The sequence below is a fragment of the Diabrotica virgifera genome, chromosome 3, assembly GCF_917563875.1.
Source record: "Diabrotica virgifera virgifera chromosome 3, PGI_DIABVI_V3a".
Classification (NCBI taxonomy): domain Eukaryota; kingdom Metazoa; phylum Arthropoda; class Insecta; order Coleoptera; family Chrysomelidae; genus Diabrotica; species Diabrotica virgifera.
In genome coordinates, this window is record NC_065445.1 from 236,690,183 (window position 1) to 236,714,791 (window position 24,609).

General features: G+C 32.3%; 1 protein-coding gene across 1 annotated transcript in view; it reads left to right on the forward strand.

The window, feature by feature from the left end:
• Positions 1 to 24,609, forward strand: part of LOC126881610 (alpha-tocopherol transfer protein-like) — a 42,101-nt gene that overhangs the window by 12,296 nt on the left and 5,196 nt on the right. Inside the window, exons 3-6 of the mRNA XM_050645971.1 lie at positions 473 to 632; positions 7,109 to 7,364; positions 14,407 to 14,517; positions 15,910 to 16,012. Coding sequence (XP_050501928.1) covers positions 473 to 632; positions 7,109 to 7,364; positions 14,407 to 14,517; positions 15,910 to 16,012 — 630 coding nt within the window. The remainder of the gene's footprint in view (positions 1 to 472; positions 633 to 7,108; positions 7,365 to 14,406; positions 14,518 to 15,909; positions 16,013 to 24,609) is intronic.

The following is a 24,609-nucleotide window of genomic DNA, read 5'->3' on the forward strand; positions in this document are numbered from 1 at the left end:
CTGTTATAATTGTATTAATACGACCAGTCAGATGTTGTCATTACTTGTAGCACAATGAATAACTCTATTTAAATAAAATGTTATAGGTATGTTAAAAATAAAAAATATGTATTGTTATACTTCAAATTATTCATCTATTTTATAAATTCGTCCATTACATTATTAACGAGGGTCGAAAGTCCCTTAGAATAAAGAAAAACTTTCTTTTGAAAGAAATATTTCAAATTAAAAATCACACTAAATTTTATTTTTAACCCTGTAAATTATTAAAATAAACATTGTAGAACTTTTCAGGGACTTTTTGCCTTCGGTAATAATGTAATCTTTCATTCTGCGTTTAAATTTTTTAAAAATATTTATTAGTTTTCTCAGGATTCGAAAATAATTAACGAAATTAAATAGCATTGGACAAAGATTTTGCGCCAACCCTCTTAAATGAAATAATATTTTAAATATTTTTTTATATTTGCAGCTGATAAACAAATAAGAGCGTTTCTTATGATGGGGCGGGGTAGTGTTGAAAACGCAAAACCCAAAATTGATATGTACTTCACGATGAGGTCTTTGTTTCCTGATATTTTCGACGATTCTCATCCTTTTTCAAAACGGATCCTCAACGTCAACGATTATATGTAAGTTAATAAGAGATTATGGATTGTACAAATAATATTACGTACCTACAGAAATTAATTTTAGCCCTCAAGATCGATGTATATTTAATTCAAATATCTGTAGAAAAGGTTTAGTCCAATGAAATGTTACATTGTTTAGGCCGTACCTTGCATTTGTTAGAGGAGTCAATTTTATGTTCTTTTTGCGTAGAGGAGATCAGTAGAAGCTTAAGTAAAAGTTTTTGGGGTCGCCACCCTGGTCCCTCGCCGCCATATTGGAAAAAGGGTGCAAAGGGGTTTCGAGATATATCTCGTAAACTACCAACCCTATTGAAAATTTAATAAATACAAAATGTAGCAAATTAAATTTTCTACAATTTTGTTTCTATTACTTTTTATCGTCAAGTGACCAACAAAAAAGATATAACAAAAATAATTAAAAAATTTTTAACAAGTTTTTTTGGAGGTTATAACTTTTTTTCAGTTCATTTTACAATAAAATAACAATATACCAATTTTGTAGAGAGTTTTTCAGTGAACAATTTTCACTATTAAGTTGTTTAATTGTATTTATTTATCTAGGTTTTAGAGCACTCCCAACTTGCCCAGATTCTCGAATGTTCATAGGGATACAATAAAAAAACGTTAGGCTTACTTTTCTATTAGTCCAGAAAGCCACTGCGCATCCGCTAGGGAAAATATTCTAATTCGGATTTTTTGCACAATCTTACTTAAAAAGGACTCCTTTTAACAAATTTGCATGTTGCCAGGACCAAAAGGTGGTCAAAAATTATTTAAACGTTTTTTTTTTGTTTTTTCCTAAAATTTTTTTTTTGTTTATGGAAAAAAGTTATTTTAGGTTTTTTGGATTATTCCAAACAGAAAAGGTCTTTAGTGACTTTTCTCTAAAATTGATAGTTTTTGACATATTTAAGCGATTAAAAATTGAAAAATTGCGAAATCGGCCATTTTTAACCCTCAAAAACTATGTGTAAAACTGAAAATTTAATGTTGCTAAGATAGGTAGATATTCTTTAAACATCGATTGATGAAATTCCGAAGAGTTTTTTGCAATACAATATTCAGAACTCCTTTGTTTTTTAATTGCTAATCAAGCGTGCGCGACACTATTTTCCACCGACAGTAGGGTGCAAATGAAAGGAATAAATTCGTTATTTCGTAAACCGGCGACTTTAAGGAAAAATCCCGAAACAGGTCTATTTTTATTTTTAAGTTATGATATTTTGGCATATATGGTATACTAGTGACGTCATCAATCTGGACGTGATGGCGTAATCGATGATTTTTTTAAATGAGAATAGGGGTCGTGTGCTAGCTCATTTGAAAGGTTCTTCAATTCTCTATTCAGTAATATAATCATTTACATAATTATTTATACAGGGTGTCCAAAAAATTTTTATTAAATTAAATTATTTGACAAAAAAAGAAGTAGAAGGACACCCTGTATAAATAATTATGTAAATAATTACATTACTAAATAGAGAATTAAAGAATCTTTCAAATGAGCTACCACACGACCCCTATTCTCATTTAAAAAAATCATCGATTACGTCATCACGCCCAGACGGATGACGTCACTAGTATACCATATATACCACAATATCATAACTTAAAAATAAAAATCGACCTGTTTCGGGATTTTTCCTTAAAGTCGCCGGTTTACGAAATAACGAATTTATTCCTTTCATTTGCACCATACTGTCGGTGGAAAATAGTGTCGCGACGCTTGATTAGCAATTAAAAAACAAAGGAGTTTTAAATATTGTATTGCAAAAAACTCTTCGGGATTTCATCAATCGATGTTTAAATAATAACCACCTACCTTGGCAATATTCAAATTTTTAGTTTTTCACGTAGTTTTTGAGGGTTAAAAATGGCCGATTTCGCAATTTTTCTATTTTTAATCGCTTATATGTCAAAAACTATCAATTTTAGAAAAAAGTCACCGAAGACGTTTTCTGTTTGGAATGATCCAAAAAAGCTAAAAAAACTTTTTTCCATGCAAAAAAAAAATAATTTTAGGAAAAAAACAAAAAAAAACGTTTAAAAAATTTTTTACCACCTTTTAGTCCTGGCAACATGCAAATTTGTTAAAATTCCTTTTTAAGTAAGATTGTGCAAAAAATCCGAATTAGAATATTTTTCCTAGAGGATGCACAATGGCTTTCTGGACTATATCTATATATTTTTTATTCATAAAATTTATTATTATGATTTAACATTTCTATGCTATTATTAATATATTTTTGACCTTTCTCTCCACAATAAAACTTAGAACCCTAAGCATATATAGAAAAGGCACAAGAAGTTGTTTGAGGACAAATTCGCCGGTCCAGAAGATGAATGACGCAACCAAAAAAAAAAGAATGTGTGTGTACTTTTTACGCACGTAAGAAGTTATACTTCTATTATATGATTATATGATTATAAACGAAATTAATATACTTTTTATTTATATTTTATTTAAATATAAAACTAATCTATACTTACTATTTCTCAAACATTTTTATTAAAACAGTGCCAAAAATTAAAATAATAAAAGAATAAAACACACACAAACACATTAAAAATGCCACAAATGATTTCTGAACATTAATTGTCGGAAATTATTTTAACTAAATACGTATTTTCTGAAAATAAAATTATATAATAAATATACTTACAATCATAAAATGTATAAAAAAATAAAAAATAAAAGTTTCTATTGGGATTTGAACCAACTTATCAGCGCGGCTGGTATTGGCGTTGTATTGGGGTTCACTCGCATTAAACGCTTCGCCACGGAGACAGTGTGTCATTATGTGCGAAGATCGACTAACTAAACGGATTAAACTTCTGATATTTTTGAATTATGTAAATCAAATTATTTTGATTTTGAATTGAAATGATTTAGAATTGAATATATTAGGTGAATATTGATAGAAATTTTGATGGTAATCAAATTATGTAGGTACCTATAATACATTTACAATTATTACGTACCTAGTGCTTTAAAAACTATTTAAAAATCACTACAATTATAAACTTTTTTGTTTCTGTCCTCACAACAATAAAACTAGTATATTATACATTTGTTTACCTTCATATTGAACAATTATTTATTATTGACAGATCATTTCAACACCCAATCAGAGCCCGAATAACGACTAATAAATTTCGCAATCACTTGCATCGTGCAAAGTGGCTACGTTCAAATATCAACAAAATTTGATCAACTATTTTTAAAACACTTACCAGTGTAAGATTCTTTAGCTTTGAATAAGCGAGATCGTATATCGTCCCGGTTGATTGTTGTTATCCACAGTTCTCTAAGCCTACAAAAGTGGCTAAGGTTAGGCCTGCGAGCTAATAGGTTTTTTATCAGTAATTTTGCGGCACTCTTATTAAATAGTCACAGTTTGATGGGCTTTCACATTGGCACGCAACAATCATCTCTTCTATGTTAATAAGTCCAAAAATATAATATGAAAACTATTTAAAAAGGCAGTATAACCATTAACTAACTTTTTGTTTGTTGTTTCTCTTCCTACAAATTTTAAAACGCAACAACCATACATATCCAAACCACAGTCCCACAGCTGTACCACAGCTGCCATATTGGATAATTTTTGTCATGTCATTTGAACATCCAATCAGAACAAAGTTGTAATGCGACTGCGCCGGGATCAAAGGTTTTAATCCTATTAAAATTCACCCTCATATCGCGTGTAAAGAAGTATAACTTCAAAAATGAAAAATTCTTCAGAAGAGCAAAAAAACGATTTTTGAATATTTTAAATATGGATTGAATTCAGAGCAATCGTCCAGGAGCATCGGTATGACGTTTGTTTTTTGACAACGATGGCTTTTATTTTCATCGATGTTGGTTCGAATTTCATTATCTTAATTTAATCGCCCCATTTTCAACCATATCTACAGTTGCGTCATTATGCATCTGAAACAAGGCCTAACATAGTGCGTATTTCAGTAACGACGCGACGCAACTACCCTATAGTAGCTCAGTACATTTTTACAGTTCGGTCGTTTTGTATCATCTGTACATAATATTTTAGAAGTTAATTCCCAATAAACAGGAATTGAGAAAATCAGCAGTTACGTCATTATTCCTCCATACCGAACTGAATATATGCCTGCTATTAGTTTTAATATTATAATTTATTCTGTGTGCCACAGCAGTCGGTTCCCTTCTACTTAACTTATTCTTACAGTTGTGCTACCTGTTTAGCCAAGTTAAGTCGTATTAAAAATTGTGAAAAGTATTTTGAGTTTTATAGATAATACCATTGGGAGTCTTGCGGGTAAAATTTATATTTTTGTGATTAGATAAGCATTTTGTGTTTTTGTTAGCGCGCATCATGAGTGGTGGGTATTTTATTTGCAAGAAACATCTGGGGAAAATTATTTGTCATTGGGAAAGTCGAGCCATCTTTACTTATTGTTGTGGGAGAATCTCTGGAAACCATGAGATACAAACTATTCGCTAAAAGAGTGACAAAAAATGCATTTAATCTCTTCTCACTTCCTCCAACACAAGATGCAGCCCGATTCCGCAGACTCCGAGTGTATCACCAGATTCAGACATGGCTCGGTAAACATTGTGATCTAGAAGATTGGGGCTGGAAAAAGCATGGAAAATTTTGGATACCAATCCAAACTTCCAAGCCTCCAGTACCCCTGAGCTTATTAAATTCATCTTTTGCAGATGCAACGGAAATTGGAAGTGCATGTGATTGCCAAAAAGCAGACCTCAAATGTTCAGCAGTGTGCCTTCATTGTGGGGGTGAAAGTTGCAGCAATATCGTGGACATATCAACATTAATTATTAAAGAAAATTTATTGGAAGATGAATTACCGACAGTGACGCCAACTCTAACTCTCATTATACCACAAAAATGCACCTCGGATACTGATTCAGATCTTGACTCGCAGCCTGGACCATCGAAAAAAATGAAAAAATAATAACTATGATAGATCTTTTTCAAGATATAATAATAAATAATATTATTTTGTCTAGAAATTGTCCGTGGATTAGGCCTATTGGGGATACCACACAAAAAAGCGCCTCCAGACTCTACCTCATAGGTGGCGGGGAAAAGGGTCAAAAATAGCTTAATAATAGCATAGGACTGTTAAAATTATAATAAATAAATATATAGATAGAAAAGTATCTATGCCTAAGGTTTTGTTTTTATCGTATTCCTATGAGAATTCGAGAACCTGGTCAAGTTTGGAGCGCTGTAAAACCTAGATAAATAAATAAAATTAAACAACTTTATAGTGTAAATTGTTCGCTGAAAAATACTCTACAAAATCGCTATGATGTTATTTTATTGTGAATAAAAAAAAAACGGAAAAAAGTTATAACTTCCAAAAGGAAAGATCTTACAAAATTTTCTCTTATTTTTGTTTATAACTGTTTTGTTGGTAACTTGACGATAAAAGTTGATAAATATAAAATTGTAGAAAACTTAATTTGCTACATTTCATGTGTCATTAAATTTTCTGTAGGGTTGCTAGTTTAGGAGATACAGCGAAAAAGCCCTTTGCACCCCCTTTTCCAAGATGGCGGCCGGGAGACAAGAGTGGCGACCATAAAAACTTGCACTTAAGCTTCTACTAAACCCCCGACAAATTAATAAAATAAAATTGACTCCTAAGAAATGCAACCCTAAATGTAACATTTCAATGGACTAGTTATATTTTCAGTAGAATTATTTCGGAATTTAATAAATGTGTAGTCTTTTCTTGATGGTTTCGAAAAGTTGGCGTTGTTATTTGATTTTTTTAAGGACAACATGTGTGCCTTTGGCCGATATCTTCTAAGCCACATTCCGAAAGCTTCTAATCTGTATATATCCCTCGTTTTTTAGTGTCCAGCCCTCTACGCTATATAGCTGCACCGACCATACGTAGCACTTAGTAAACCTTACTCTCAGTAAATATCGAACTCTGAGCAGGTCAGTACCTTCCTGAATTTTACGAAAGCTTGGTAAATGCGACATTTTACTTCCATGTCTGATGCGAAGTCTTCAAAAAGCCACGTTCCCAGGTATTTAAATTTGCTCACTCTTTCAATGGAATTGGTAGATATTCAGTGTTATTGTGAAGTTTTCAAGTGCATGCAAGTTTTTGGACATGATCATGAATTTGGTCTTTTTGGTGTTAATAATCCCATTCGCTTACTGTATTCTCCGATTATAGCGACAAGTTATTGCAGATCAACTATGTTGTCACAAATTAAGAAACCGTCATCAGCATATTATATTATGTTGTTGATCAATACTCCATTCACTTTGATTCCCATCTCTGCATCTTCCAAAGACTCTTGAGATAAGGCTTCCGAATTAATGTTAAATAAAAGAGAGGAAAGCACACATCCCTGTCGAACACCCCATCTTATATGCATGGGTTTGGGTATAGAATTGTTTATTTTTTATTTACTTACACTCTATTTACTAATTTTGAACTTATTTTAGTTATTTAATACCACTCCCAAAGTTGTTACCAGATTATTCTCGAGTTGTAATTATGAAATTAAAAGAAACCGAAAAAGATCCATATGCGCTAGATCCTGGCGCAGCGTTTTGTCAGCTAATAAATATGGTAGATGTAAGATTTTTTGAAGATTTATGTGCACGTCACATTATAATCGCCGATTTAAAGCATTGTCAGGTAGCACATTGCACCAAACTTTCACCGTCTTTAATCAGACGTTGCTATACAGTCTGTCAGGTAAGTGTATTTCTATACTTTTAAAGAAATCACAATTGAAAAAAACAAGAAATAAGGCTGATCGTACACGGACAGCTCCAAGCAGTTGAGAGCGACTGCTTGACGCTGCGACCGCGCGGTGAACTATAATCTACGGGTACGGCATATCGAAAATACACATGGATGTGCGCTGTGGAGGTCGCGGTCGTGGTCCAGGTTTACATCAAGGACGGGCAGAATATATCGAAAATACCTTCTTTCAGTGTTCTTTGCGCTTTCTGAGGTAACTGATACGTATTCTGGGAAAGTGAGCTTCTCAACATTATAAAATTGTCTAAATAAACAAAAGAACTCACCGGTCAGAACAAGAAACATGCAAATAACTTCGCTGATAGAGACGTAAAACGGATTATCACTGATTTGGATAAAAGAAACAGATGGAAAGACTACATTGAGGAACTGTTTAATGATGAAAGGCCCGAGCTTGAAATTAACGAAGTAGTTACAGGACCTGACAGCTATGGACGAAATTGAACAAGCAATAAGATTAGCAAAGACCAGAAAAACGACGCGACCAGACGAAATACCAAGTGAAATAATAAAGCTCTTCGAAAGTCCAGGTAAAAGATCTATCCTTTATCTTTTTAATAAAGTTTATCAAACTGGCTATATACCAACGGATTGGCTGCTGTCGACTTTTGTGACGATATCTAAAAAAGCAAACGTGAAAAGATGCAGTGACTACCGAAGCATTAGCTTGATGAGAGCATGTTTTAAAGATATTTCTACGAATTTTGTACTCTAGGATGTACCAAAAAATAGAAGAACAGCTTGTTGATACACAGTTTGGATTGCGCAATAACCTTGGGACCAGAGAAGGTCTATTTAGTATTCAGGTTATGTTACAGAGATGCAGAGATGTCGGTATCCGGTTTATATGTGTTTCATTTACTTTGAGAAGGCCTTTGATCGGATAGAACATACTGAAATGATTGCTAGTCTTCATAAGGTCGGTATTGATGATAAAGGCCTACGCATTATCAAAAATCTTTACTGGCATCAACGTGCAAACATCAGGATTGGCCGGGACACGTCTGAAGGACTTCAAATACGAAGAGGGGTAAGGCAGGGCTGCATTTTGTCCCCACTAATATTTAACACCTATTCTGAGTTTGTTTTCAATAAAGCAGTGGATAATGCTCAATGTGGTATCAAGATGAATGGCGTCAATATTAATAATTTGAGATACGCGGATGACATGGTGTTAATTGCGAGCAATTACGAAGAACTTCAACATCTGATTAATAGGATTACCACGTGTGATGAATATGGACTCAAGCTAAACACCGCAAAGACCAAGGTGATGGTTTCAGTAAAACGCCAATATAACCGGGAGTAATATCAGCTTATGGTGAACAATTAGAAAGAACTGACAGTATCACCTACCTTGGTTGTAATCTAAATGAGAACTGGGACATGAGCAAAGAAATTAAAATACGTATAGAGAAAGCCAGAGCTGCATCCTTTAAGATAAATAAACTTTTATATGGAAACAACATTACTTTTAATCTTAAAATTAGATTAGTGAGATGTTAAGTGTTCTCTACTCTTTTGTATGGTGTCGAAGGTTGGATTTTAATAGATGCTCTTCTCAAGAAATTGGAAGCGTTTGAAATCCGGGTTTACCGAAGAATCCTACGCATAAGTTGGGTGGATAGAGTTCGTAACGAAGTTGTTTTGCACCGGATGGGAAAAGTCACGGAAGTCGTCAGAACAGTTGAAAATCGAAAACTTGAATATTTTGGCCATGTTATGCGACACCCAGAGAGATATAATATACTCCATTTAATAATACAAGGCAAGGTAGACGGAAGAAGAGGGACAGGTCGAAGAAGAACGTCATGGCTTAAAAACCTGAGAGAATAGTATAACAGATCCTCTGCATCCCTTTCCGAGCTGCCGTTAAAAAAATTGCTATAGCCAATTTGATATCCAACGTTCGATAATCAAGCACGGCACTTGTAGAAGAAATAAGCAATAGTAGTGACGAGTGATTGCACCTCTTCATGTGAAAAGTGGTGGATAATTTATAATTCTTTAAATCGCCAGTGTTCGGCTCATCCTATTAATAAAAAAAGCATTATCTAGGACAGCGGTTCTCAAACTTTTTTAGTCGCGGCACCCTTGTAGGGCTAGAAATATTTCGAGGCACACCAACCCTTAAAGCGATTTGGCAAACGACAACAAATGAAAAAAATACAATTCTGAGGCTCATTTATTATTTCATTAACTTTATTTCAGATCAATAAAATACAGTACCTATATTTGATATTCAAATATCGTTACTTAATGTGATGAATGAAACTGTTTCGATGATGTTTTCATTATATTCTTTTTAATTATGGGAATCTTTGTAAGTTTGGCCCTCAAATCCCTTGATGCTTGAAGTTTTCTTCTCTATTTGTCTTTAATGTAAGCATATGCGGAGAAAGATGACTCACAGAGATGAGTCGATGTGAAACAAACAAGTTTTTCCACCGCAATCTTACCAACAACATTATTTTCTAAATATACCTGCATCCAGAACTATTCTTGGTTTCCTTCACGGTATTTGAGTTTTAAACTGCTATCTTCGCTGATCTCAAATATATTTTGAAAAACTTCATTTGTCATTCCGACAGGTTTATTTTTTGGGTCACACGAAAACGGGTCCATCATCCAGCTATATAAGTCATCTGAGTCAATATCAGGAAAATAGTTTACAATACGTTCTTCCAAACCTTGCCATTGAGCAATAACAATTTCAAAAAAGTTCGTTTGAACATTGAACATTGATTTCATTTGTTATAACAAATCCCGTAATCGAGAGAAATTTGTTATTTCAACACATGCTTTGAAAAATGTAACTTTTTTACGCAAGACTTTGATTGGATTTAATTGTGCTACTACTTTGCCTTGAAGCGAAGTGGTGGTTTTATTTATTATTTCGAAGATGTCTGAAAGATATCTTTTAATTCTTGGATGAAAAACTCCTCTGTAAATGTGATAATCAGTGGATCTTATAGTTCAAATAAATAGTCTCCCTAAAATTGTTCCCCTCGATAGCCACCGGACCTCTGTGTGGAGCAAAAGATTGAAGTGATCCATCCATACCCATATTTTCAGCGATAAGCTTTTAAAGGCATGCTTGAAGCGGACGTCTCTTCACATGGTTAATTATTTCCACAGAACCATCCAGTAAGTACGTCTTTTAAATCTTGCGGCATTTTTTAAGTTGCCAAAGAATGGAGATGCACAAACACAAGCAGTACAGCAAGTTCAGCAACGTCGGTACTTTCATTAAGCTGTAAACTGAAGAATTCACAAGTTTTTAATCTATTTATAAGCTCTCTCTCTCTCTCTACAAAGTCTGAAATAGTCTGAATTCTCTTGCTTATAGTGCTGTTTGACATCTTCACATTATCAATCTTCTTGGTCATATTTGGACCTAATTCTTTTCTTAAATGTTCCACGTCACCCTTGGCAAATGATTGAGGCACCCCAGGGTGCTGCGTCACCCACTTTAAGAACCTCTGATCTAGGAGAATATCATCACCTAATTAAAGAGATTAAGAAACATCACGTAGACAGATTTTATGCGTATATAAGAATGAGTCTAGATACATTTCAGTATATTTCTTCAGTAGTATACCACGCCATCAACAGCTCGGTTTCAATGTAAAACAAACTATTTTGTTCTGGCATCGACATCGCTGTAAATCACGATGACAGGTCGCGAGGATGAACTGGTGAAACATCGTGCCATTTCATAAGAAAATGAAGGTTTGTTTGACGTCGATGTAGCGACCGCGATCTCTACCGCGCTCATCCATGTATTTTCGGTATGTCCGTACCCTTATATTCGTTGCCATATATACAACAGCTCAAGTAGTCGTGACCGCTTCAAGCTGTTAACAGTGTTAACAGCACGATGAAATTAGTTAATGGCACCTATGTACTCATTTGATCCCGCTTGGCGGCGCTAGTGTAGTTGGAGGTCAACGTTTGGCAGTTTGTGAAGTTTCTATATGGTGTTTTTGATTACGATTTAACAAATAATAAAGTATGGCCGAAAAATACAGATCTTGGGCTGTTTGTGTGTTGAAAACGAATTCAGGAGAAGGAATGCGAGAACTAATGGAAAAAACGAGCCCTTATCGAATGATAAACTATATTAATCATCGTCTCAATGTTTGATTTCTATCCGCTGTGAGCTCGTACGTAGAGGGGATATTTATAAATTCGTGAGCGCCAGTAGTGACAAGTCTGTAAATGTTTACCGGAAATTTGACATAAATGTCAAAGTGATTAATTTAAAATTAAAATTAAAACATTAATTATAAAAAATATTAGTTGATCAAAGCTGTGGTATATATTTTTACCTTAAATATACTTACGTTTTAAATACTGAATTTGCGTTTTTTAATGTTCTGTAATATGTAATTATAAATTAATCTTGGCGCCATCTACATGATAATTGTAAAAGTATCCGAAGTAAGAAATTAATATTTCATCAATAGAACGTCAAAATGATTAGCAAAATCTTAAAAAAATCTATTACAATTTAGTTACTTTTTAGCGTTGTAAATATTAAACGATAACAATTAAATAATAAATTTAAAAATTACCGGTGAAAGTTGAATTAGTAACTGCTAGGAGCGACACCAGCGAAGCTCAGAGCGTATAGCTCAAAGGGTATAGATCTGAGGGTATTTATTTGGTATTAACTCACTCCCCCCACGAGTCTAGTGTGTATATGATAATCTGCCTTATTTTTTATCAATTTAAAATTCCCAAATAAGTGAGCTCAGCATTATTTTTTGTGTTTATCTCATTTAAAAATGTGATATTTTCAAAATATGGCTGCCATGGCAGTTGCGCATTTGCGGTAAATTTGGTTTAAGCATGGGTTGAGCGCAGTTGATTCTGCAATGTTGCCTTATTTAAAAAAAAATTATAATTCCTTATAGAAATATAATATGTGTGTGTGTGTGTGTGAGAAAAAATGGCTTGGATGCGGGTTCGTTAGCCACTATAGAAATAGGGTTAGGTTTGATCAGGTTTTAGTCATTAAAGCATATTTAAATGGTACTAGGTCACTTTAATTTTCAGTCAGTAACTTGTTTATATTATTTTTGATTAGGTTAGGTTTGATCAGAGTCATTTTAAAGTATATTTTAAAGGTAATATGTCACTTAAATTTTCAGGTATTAACTTGTTTATATTATTTTCGATGACGCTAGGTTAGGTTTGGTCAGATTGTGTTTTAGTCACTAAAAAATATTGAGAACTTTAGAATTATTTCAAATTATTATTTCATATTTTGCTATATTATTATTTCAAATATAATTTTTTTTATATTGTCACTTCATAAAAAGTCATTGTAGATGTGGCAACAGTGTGCATGTATATAAAATTGCATATCTTAATCCGTGCATTTAAAATAAATTTTGATCTGAATTTTATAGTGAAGTATTCTATTTTTACAGTCGAATCTAGGGGCAATACGTAATTTGTTTCAACAAATTTTTTATTGCAGATACGTGCATTTATTTGCAGCATAGATTTATCGCTTCTTATTGCTACAATCCACTTTTTTCTCATCAGAAAATCTTTGGGAAACCTGTGTCCTGATGTTCTTGATGAGCACAAATGCACAGCACAACATTGAGGGATTTTATGCTCTCAAGTTTAATTCACACAGCGAAACAAATATGCAATATTTACTTAGAAATAGATTGATTTGAAGTGTTGACGTAAGTTGAGTTGACCTCCAACTACACGAGCGCCACCTACGTTGAGCTTTTCAGATTACCTCCCATTGGTGATGTCGGCAGCTCGCGAGTGGTTGCAATGCATACACTGACTACTCTAGGTTCAGTCGGTAGCTCTTCTAGGAGTGCTTCCTCGTCAGAATCCATGATTCGACCATATCTATATCCTACTTTATCTATGGATTCGACTGCGGCAGAAGGTCAACTGCACGAGCAGTTGCATGCCACAACTCGATCAGTCAACAATCTCCAGCTGTCGACGACGACTGCTCGAGCTGTCGGTGTACGCACGGCGCAGCCCTAGTAGTGATAGTTTGAATAATAATACAGTGCGCTGGAATAAATGTTACCCCCCCCTTATTACCTTATTTATTTTTAGCACATAAGAAAAACGCACGAACAGGTGGATTTTTAAAATAACCATAGTATATTATAGCTTCAATGTTTCGAACTTTACGCGATCCCTCTTCAGGTGGCAGGTACAACTTTAATTTTTTTAAATAGGAAAGTACATCTTGTGACACCTCATTTAATAGCTTTTGAAATACAGAATACAAAAATGTATAATACTTTAATCCTTTTTAAGAGCGTAGGCGCAAAATTTTGTTCGAATTATTTTTAAACGCATTTAGTTTTTTCGAATCCTGAGAAAATTAATAAGTATTTTTGAAAAATTTAAAGGCAGAATGAAATCGTGTTATCAAGGGTCGAAAGTCCCTGAGAACTTCTATAATGATTATTTTAATAAGTCACAGAGGTGAAAAAAAGAGAAAATTTAGTCTGACTTTTAATTTCAAATATATCACGCAAAAGAAACTTTTTGTTTATTCTAAGGGATTTTCGGTTCTCGGTAATAATGTAGTGTTTCATTCTGTATTTCATTTTTCAAAAATATTTATTAGTTTCCTCAGGATTGGAAAAAAAATAATTAAGTTTAATAATAATTCGAACGAAATTTTGCGCCTACGCCTTTAAAAAGGATTAAAGTATTATACATTTTTGTAATCAGTATTTCAAAAGCTTTTAAATAAGGTATCACATGATGTACATTCCCATTTAAAAATTTAAAGTTGTGCCTGTCACCTGAAGACGGACCGCGTAAAGATCGAAACATGGATGATATAATATACTATGATTATTTTAAAAATCGACCCGTCCGAGCGTTCTGCTTATATGCTAAAAATAAATAAGTTAATAAGGGGGGTAACACTTATTCCAGCGCACTGTATAATAAACAATGTATATTTTAGAAAGCTTACACTACAAGTTCAAGTGGAATTCATATTATCAATGCTCCCAGATTTTTCGATCAGGTTATCATTATGATAAAATCTATCCTTTCACCAAAACTGGCCAAAAAGGTAAGTTAGTTTATCTGTTTTATTATTTACATATTATTACAGTTGTGTATATATTATGTATCTATTATTACAGTTTTGTATTAAGGGGAAACAGTAGCGATCAACAGGTAGCGAAAACGCGTTCCAAGATTGTGGCTGTAATTTTGAATATTTTTTCGAGAAAGTTGGCAAACGTATTCGTAATATAATAAAGAATGGCGGTAAAGAGCCCAATGTGAAAAATATATTAATATGTGGAAATTACTCTGTAATTAAATACAATATTAAAAAAACGAGCCTGTACCGCCATTAAGAAGAACAAAAAAACACACTTTCTTCAAATAAACTTTATTATCCGATGCCTAGATTTTGTGTCATCTTGGAACTACTAATGAAATAAAAAATGTTATTAGTTCCAAAATGACACAAAATCTAGGCATCGGATAAAAAAGTTTATTTGAAGAAAGTGTATTTTTTTGTTCTTCTTAATGGCGGTACAGGCTCGTTTTTTTAATATTGTATTTAATTACAGAGTAATTTCCACATATTAATATATTTTTCAAATTGGGCTCTGTAGCGCCATTCTTTATTATATTACGAATACGTTTGCCAACTTTCTCGAAAAAATATTCAAAATTACAGCCGCAATCTGGGAACGCGTTTTTGCTACCTGTTGATCGCTACTGTATCACCTTAATATTCAAATGAATGTTGACCTCAAGCAAGAAGTAAGAGCTTCTATCACGGTACTAGGCAATAAAAATGTTCCATGTATCACAAATTCTGATTTTTATGAAATAAATCACATAACTAAATTATTAGGATCTTTTTAGAAAACAATACTAATACTATTGGTGCTGTTTTGGGAATTAACGAGTATGTAGTCCAATTACTGACGGCTTTTGCTGTATATTTTAAAGAACCACTTGGATTGACATGAAATTCGGCATAAACATACCTTAATAACATGCAATAGAAAAAAGATGCTAGTGTGCCTATGTGTGCTTTTGCTTTGGGGGTGAGACTCACCCCTCGAGCAAAATCACAGATAGGCACAATATGACACGCCTCTTAAAAAAAAAAGAAAGAATTAACAAAAGTGAAAAAATTACTAGTATAAGTACCAGGAAGTGGACCAAATAATTAAAATAAACAAGACTCAAGTGGTCAAATTGCTACAAAATAAAGAACAGGTCAGAAATTCGTTTCATGAAGTAAGTAACGCTGACCAAAAGAGAAAATTTCCTAGGCTTGAGGGACAAGAACTTATTAATATTTGGGCCTATAACTCAAGCCAAACCCACCGAAGTTACGCAATGCCATATGTGATATAAAAGATGTCCTAAATTATTTTTAAGACTATTATTTTTGTATTACATGTTTGTTTTATTACATATTATATGTTTGTTTTAGATACATCTGCACAAAGACTATGAATCTGTTCTTGATTCCATAGACAAAAATATATTACCAATAGAATATGGTGGTACAGAAAAATCTTTAGATGAATTAGAAGGTAGGTTTTAAATATTTAATTTAATATGTATTGTAGTTTATATTGCCACGTTGGATACAGGCGTAGTGAGATGTAAATTTCAGATCATCTCTTTAGTCTTCTTTCATCCAACATTCGTATAGTTTGCAAGTAATCGAAACCACGAAGGCGTAACCACAAAGTAGGTCAGAGCAGATGTCGCTACTGAATCCGTACCTATTTGTTAGTGGTGATTCGATACTAGTAGTCTCAGTGCATGGTACAAAGACCAAAGTAATATAATTGTTCATTATCAAAGTATATAATCAAATTTTGCCCTATCGCAAAGCAAAATTCTGACATAAATTCGTATCAGTTATCAATAGTTCCAACTGGACCTTATTAGATAAAAAATAAATATCATTTTACTCAACCCCGGCTGGGCATTGGGCAATAAGAAAATATAAAAATGATATAAAATAAACCAAGATGTACTTGAAAATTTTTTTGGCAACATGAGGGGGACTGGTGGCTCACATGACCATCCCGATGCGGTGGAATTTCTCTACCGCGTAAAAAGCTATATTTTGGAAAGGAATGAAGAGAGTTTATCTGAAACTGGTAACGCAGAAGCTGATGAGGTCAGGGATGGTCCAATCGATAATTTAGGTGAAGTTTTGTTATGCAGAACATACTTCTCAGATTTATCTGACGATGCAGAAAAAGAAGAAGTGGATGCAGACGCCGAAGAATTAAACCAATTACAATATGATGCATTGGAATATGTCAGTGGGTCTATCTGCAAGAAGTTAGATTTGCTTGAAAGTACGGATAATTCCACTTACACGTGGATTGACCAAGTCTCCGAAGGGGGCTTAAAGAAACCTCCAGAAGAATTGGCGGTAAAAATGCATCAACTGGATACTAATATTTAATAATTTTAATGGGTCTGGACTTCAGTTAAAGCCAGAGAAAAATTATTTGCAAAGACTGATTGATTCGTCTGAAAAGATTGAAGGTGATTACAAAACCAAACACCTGTTCTTTCGGTCGCGCATGTATTTTAGGATTAAGAAATTAAACCTAAAACTTAAAGAAAATATGAGAAATAAGAGAAAATTAAAGAAAATTGTAACTTACACTGGTACTTATAAACCAAGTATAAAAGTTATACTGAGAATAAATCAGGTATAGGCAAAATCACTCCCAATAAACATGGAATAATTTAGGTATAGGTTATACTTGGTATAAGAATTTAGTCCAAATTTATACATACCCACACCCTTGTTTATAACACACATTATAACACACATTAAGTCTGGTATAACCTATTTTATGACTGTCAATGTCATCAAAGGCAAAAATATATTATCTTTTGATTTGTTTTGTGAGTAATTATATAATATAAAAATGGGTCAAAAGGTATTGCGGCTGTGGAAGAAGTTGATAATTTAATTATCATGATAGAAAATACACGAAAAAGGAAACTTTTCAAAGATAGAATAAATCCCTTTTCACAATACACCGCTAAGGAATTCAGAATTAAATATCGCTTTTCTAAAGAGGGTGTAAGGTTTTTAAGTCCAGAGAAATAAGATTTTTGTCGGGAAACTTGAGCAGCCAGGTTGCAGATGGGTTGTTTGGGTACTATATACCGCAGACATTATAAATAGAAAAATGACAATCACAATTGGGACGAGAACTTTAGTTATTAAAAAATAAGAGTCACAAATGGCAGTTTATTCGTTTAAATCGCTACAGCCAAAAATGGGGTAATTAAATATCCTATTTGGGGTATTCAACATGGGGCAGTTTTTTAAATTTTGGTCCGATTATTTGTTGTTTCGAAAATTGCAAAGTAAGACTAAAATTTCGGAAAAAAAAATTTGCTATAACTTTTGCAAAAATGAATTTAAGACTTTCATATTGCACGAAAAGTTAAGTAAAATAGTCCATATAATGTCCAGAAAATTTCAAGGTGATTCGTCAACTAGTTTAAATTTTATTCAATTTGTTTCTCCCAAGAGTTCAGAAAATAATAATGACACAGCAATTCTGTGGAAACCATATGAAAAAATAATACTGCAATAAAAACTCATTTTTATCATTCCGAAAACATTTTAAAAAAGTAAAGTCAATTTTGGCTTATAAACAATTTGAATAACTCTGTTAATATTGACTGTAGACTTAAATCTACTTTGGAATTTGAAAAGCTAATATTTTTATGTAAACGAATTTTCAAAAAAAAACTTTTCGCCTAGGTTAATTTGGTTTGACAGTTACAGAGACAAATCAAAATTGGCATATTTGACACAAAATATCGTTGTTCTATGTATTTGTGCAGAAGATTGCGACGTTGCCAAACTATTATTTCGGAATAAAGTGAAAATACTTATATCTAACTCATACCGAGTTTATTAGTAACAAATGATTTTCGTCTATATCTACCTTATACTTAGGATAAATATTCTAGATATAAATACGGAATAACCTTAGAATACGAGCGTTTTATTAGTAACAGTATTAAAGTCTTGTGTTTTATTTGTTTTGTGATTTTGTGTCAGGCAATTAATAATCAATTATTTTCATTAATAATCAATAATCAATTATTTATGTGCAACTAAATGAAGACTCGATTCATAGGCTCCCATACATATGGGTAGGGGGGCGTGGCCCCCATGGTTTTTCGGATGCTTTAAACTATATATTGTCATCCAAAGTGTACAAAATGTAATGTGCAACATCTTCAGGTCTAGCCCCCCTACAAATTTTTATATGTACGCCCATGGCTCGATCCCCTCCTTAACACTGGCGCCAAATAAGACAAGCCAATCAAAAACAAGCTCGTAAAATTTATTTAAAAAGCGACGAATACAAAAAACATTTTAAATATAACTCACAAATTTATTTTAGAAATTTATTTTTGTTCATTGTATTTTTAATCAATTTTTAAAATCAAAATAATAAAACACCTACATTTCAATAAATCCGAAATAGTCAAACAGAAATTATATTAATCTATTAAAATTACTGTTTATGACCACTAGTCCAGGAACCGAAGCATTTCACCTCGCAATTTTTACAGAATGGATCGATTTGCTTGAAAATTTGAGAATAAGTAGTGGATAGTTCAAGGATCAAAATCTATATATGATGCCGAAAGGCGCTTTTACCATGGGGTCGTTTGCCACCCCATCTTAAAGGTGGAAATTTTTTTATTATATTTTGACAGCAAAAGTTGATAAAAACATTCATTCTAAGCAAAAAATGTTCTATACATTTTTTTGATAAAATTAATACTTTTCGATTTATTCGCTATCGAAAGTGTTAGTTTTATATAGAAAAAATCAATGTTTTTCGATATATACTCATTTACCAATCACTCAATTTTTGCCGTAGAAAAAATTTTTTCAAACTAAGTTCTTGGGAATAATTAAATAACCTACAATTTCATATTAAAACATTTTTTCGTATATCTGATGCTAATCTTTCTATTTTGAAGGAAATGGCATTTTTTACCAAACTACAAAAAGTCGTTATTCGCTTTTAACTCTAGTTTTGTAAAAACTAATCATTCTAAGGCAGTCAAACTTTTAAAATCTATTAATAATACATAAATAAAGAAGAATTAATAAGGCCAATGACTAAAAGCAAAGCTAACTTATATTATTATGCTTCCAATTAGATTTCTTTTTTTGTTGTTTTGAAAAAAATATATTGATTTTTTAACCGTAACCTTTTTAATTTTTATCTTAGAAAGTTTGTTAAAAAATAATTTGGTAGGTTTTTACAAGATCTATAAGACCGTTAATACCAAATCCTTTTAAAATCCTCAGTTGCAAAAAGTGGTGACTTTGAAAGGGTTGGTAAAGGTGATTTCTGCATGTTATTACAAGTTTTAATTGTCAATAGCTCACTCAATTTTTACCGTAGAGAAAATTTTTGAAAACCAAATTCTTAGGAATTAAATAGGCTACAATTTTTGTATTAAATATTTTTTTGTATATCTGATGATAATCTTTCAATTCTGAAGAAAAGGGAATCTTTTACCAAACTTCAAAAATTCGATATTTGCTTTTGACTCCATTTTTTTTTAAAACTAATCATTCTAAACCAGTTAAACTTCTAGAACCTATTAACAATACATAAGTAAAGAAGACGAAATAAGGTCAATGACTAATTTTAATCAGGGTGGTGATTATGGGTTTGCTTTCGATCACTTTTTCGCTGAAAAATATAGGGTCTGACATTCTTTTCATTATAAGCCACCTAATTTTTGAGCTAAAGACTTTTTTTTATTTTTGAAGATAGATATTTTTAAATACTTCAAATTAGTTTAAACAAGTGATCCTCGAAAAATGCATAGTTTTCCCGTCTTTTGACTTTGAAACTACAGTATTTAGCATTTGCCGAAGAAGACATAACATATAATAAAGTATAGCTCGATTACTATTGGTCTTAAAGAAAATTTAAAAAAACGGTTTTGTTGATTTCTTCAAAAGGTAAATTTTTTGAAGCAAAGTGGTTTTGATAAAACAAAAACTTTTTGAGTTATTTGCAGAAAACTGATTAAAAACATTAATTTTTTTAATATAAAACTAACACTTTCGATAGCGAATAAATAGAAAACTATTAATTTTATCAAAAAAATGTACAGAGCATTTTTTGCTTAGAATGAATGTTTTTACCAACTTCTGCGGTCAAAATATAATAAACAATTTTCACCCCTGACATGGGGTGGCAACCACCCCTATGGTAAAAGCGCCTTTTGGCATCGTATAGATTTTGATCCTTGGACTATCCACTACTTATTCTCAAATTTTCAAGCAAATCGATTCATTCTGTGAAAATTGCGAGGTTTTGTCCTATTTTAAGCTTCATTACTTGGACTACACTTTTAAAACTAATTGTGTTCCAGTCGCTAATGTTTTAAATGGGGAATATTTAAAATCACTCCCATTGTGACTTCATGCGCAAACTCATCCGAATTGTAGGCTATTGATTATGTTCAAAATAAGATAGCTAAAAGAAACTACAACGTTAACGGGATTTTATTATCTCATATGGTCAATGGACCTCTAAATTGGAAAAAACCGCGGAGTGCTACCATTTAAATAGGTGCGTTTTTGAGAAAGGGGTGAATTAGTCCCTAGGCACAGGTTGAATTAGGGTGAGTTCTATGCACTTTTGGCACAAACACGTCTACAGGAAAATTGTTTCAGGTTAAATTTACTATCTAAATAATACATTTTAGGGTCGAAAATATTTTTTTGGACAAAAATATATTCAAAAGAAAAGCAAGAAAAAAACACGAAAGAGACCAATTTTGCTTTTTGCCCCATAACTTTTTTCCACTGGGATATGGGTATAGGCATTGCTTCAGCGAAAAATAACTTCCATTCTTCCTCTTTAAAAATAATTTTAGTAAAATCTCTAGAATTTATAGTTTCCGAAATAGGATTTTTTAAATTTCGCCACTCACAGCATTTTTGGGCCATTTTCCCCATTATTTCTCAAATATTGTTCTGTAACTTTTTTCTATGCATTTCTAGGTATAAGTAATGATATATTTAGTAGAAAGAGAAGTCAATTACCTTTAAAATGGTCTATCGTATAAGACTACATGGCTCTTTTCAAGCAAGTTATGCTTTTTCAAGTTTTTATAGTTTTAATGAGTTTTGATATTTTTAACAATTATTTTTAAAAATTTTCATTATGACTTTTTTCTTGTACAGTTAGGTATATACATTGTGGAATAAAAAAGCTTATTCTCTTTACTTTAAAATGGTGTAATGCAAAAAATTCTAGGACTATTTTTAAACAAGGTATTCATAGGATATCCAAGAATATCCGTAATTTGAGAAAAATTATATATTTTTTAATTTTTTTTTAATTATAAGAATATAATTGCATATTATAACATAATTTTTATTCCAAACAATTTTCTTAATAACACTTCTCGATATTGTGAAATATAAAGGTACTTTACTCTTCAGCTAAATTCATATTTTTTAACATACCTCGTACACTATTGATAAAATTTTAATCAAGTATATTCAAATGGGAAATAAGCCACAATTTTACCTAAAAATGATTTTATTAACGTTTCGACGCCCAAGTCGGGTGTCGTTGTCAAAATACAAAATAATATCGATAAAATTTTATATCTGATGATTGCATCTTGGGTTTTAGACTATTCAGAGCATTTTATAAAGAATTTTTTTTTTCATAAAGGTAATAATAAAAAAGTTTTCCATATAAAACTTAGTGGTACCTATTGCATGTGTATATGTCACATTTTGAAAAAGCATATCTTGTTTAAAAATAGTCCTAGAGTTTTTTACAACACACCATTTTAAAGTAAAGAAAATAAGCTTTCCTTTTATTATACAATGTTTATACCTAAATATACATTAAAAAAGTATCAATGAGAAATTTAAAAATAATTATATTATATCAAAAATCATTAAAAGTATAAAATTTGAACAACCATATCTTGCTTAAATATAGTCATACAGCCTTCTACAATAGACCATTTTAAAAGTAATTGACCTTTCTTCCTATTAAATGCAACATTTTATATACCTAAAGCTGCGTAGAAAAAAGTTACAGAACAATGTTTGAGAAGTAACAAGGAAAATTTGCCAAAATCGCTGTGAGTCGCGAACTTTGAAAAACATATTTTGGAAACTATAAATTATAGAGACTTCTACTAAACGTCATTTTAAAGAGAAAAGATGGAAGTTTTTTTCTGTGAAGCAATGTCTATACTTATATCCCCGTGCAAAAAAGGTATGGGGCAAAAAACAAAATTGCTATCTTTCGTGTTTCTTTCTTGCTCTTCTTTTGAGAATATTTTTGTAAAAAAAATTTTTGACTTTAAAATATGATATTTTGATAGTAAATTTAACCTGGAACAATTTTCCTGTAGACGTGTTCGTACCAAAAGTGAGTAGAACTTACCTTAATTCGCCCTGTGCCTAGGGACTAATTCACCCCTTTCTCAAAAACGCATCCCTTTAAATGGTAGCACTCCGCGGGTTTTTCATATTTAGAGATCCATTGACTATATGAAACAATAAAACCCCGTTAACGTTGTAGTTCCTTTCTAAAATACATAATCAATAGCCTATTTCGGATATTCCGGCTATCGTACCTGGCGTCTTTGTACCATGGCCTCAGTGCATATTTGTTTGTTCAGAGATATCCATATACAGGGTGGTGAATCGTAAAGCGGGCCATAGGAAACTCAGTGTTAAATTCTACACTGTTAAATTCCTGCTTCCCTAATTAGTTACATCAAGTCATGAGATAATATTTGTAGAGGATTGAAATCTGTATTAAAAACAAAAGCTAAAATTGTTCTATGATTTAAACATTCCAAAATTTTTAAAAATATGATACATTTGCCACAGTAGGTAGGTATGTGTGTAAAATTTAGGCCCACGTTACTATTTAGCTAACCGTGAGCACAGTATTGATTGAATAAAACATCTTTATTATTAATACTTTCTCCATAACCGAGGGTATCATAACAACTGTATTATTTTTTAAACAATAAACGATAAAATAAAAATTTTGACAATTCACATATTGTTGGTTTGTTCTAGCATCAGTTTCAAACGATTTGAAACCATCAGCGAATAGTGGACCAGCGCGAGTAGAGGGGATAGCACTGGTGACTGTATTATGTTCTCTCACTAACCAACTGTTTGCTGACGGTTTCTGACTAGTTTGACTGTTTGCTAGCACAAACCTTTAAATAAATTCATTGTGACCAAACGCAGCCGCTACACTTCATGACTTTGTTGTGTGTGGCCTAACTTTGGCGTCATAGTCTAATAAATTTATTATATTTTTACAAAATTTTGGAATATGTTTAATTCACAGAACAATTATAACAGTTGTTTTCAATACAGATTTAAATCCTCCACAAATAGTTTCTTAAGTGTTTTGATGTAAAATAGTTAGGTAAGCAGGAATTCAACAGTTTAGAATTTTACGTTGAATTTCCTATGGCCCATTTTCCAATTCACCATCCGCTATACAATCTCTGATAATTTCCAATAATAATGAAACTAGTAAGATCGTTTCCGGCACTCTCAGAAAAAACTGAATTATAATGCACCTCTGGTTTTCGTTTTACGACATTATTTAGTATTAGTTCTTTACTGCTATCTGAGTATCGAGAATTACTTTTGCAGTGAGATGCAAATTTTAGATCTCCCCTTTAGTCTTCTTTAATCCAACATTCCTATGGTTTGCAAGTAAAAGAAACCAGTAAGGTGTAACCAGAAAATAGGTATCATTAGAAGTTTATTTTTTTGGGAAATAAAATTTTGAATTATTTTTATATCTTTATTTTTTACTATCGCTAGTGTCTATTATCTATTATTAAAATTTTATAATTATCATCCCAGATAGCACAAGTACGTTTTATGGACATCCAATGGACGTACATCTGTGTACATTGGAACGTCCAGTAGACGTCCCGCTAAGGTACAATGGACATCCGATGGACGTCCAACGAATGTCCAGAGTTCACAAAATTGGACGTCCATAGAACGTCCGCTACAAACGTACATTGTACCCTAATAACACAAAACATTCCATGAATGTTCCTAGAATGTACACACAGG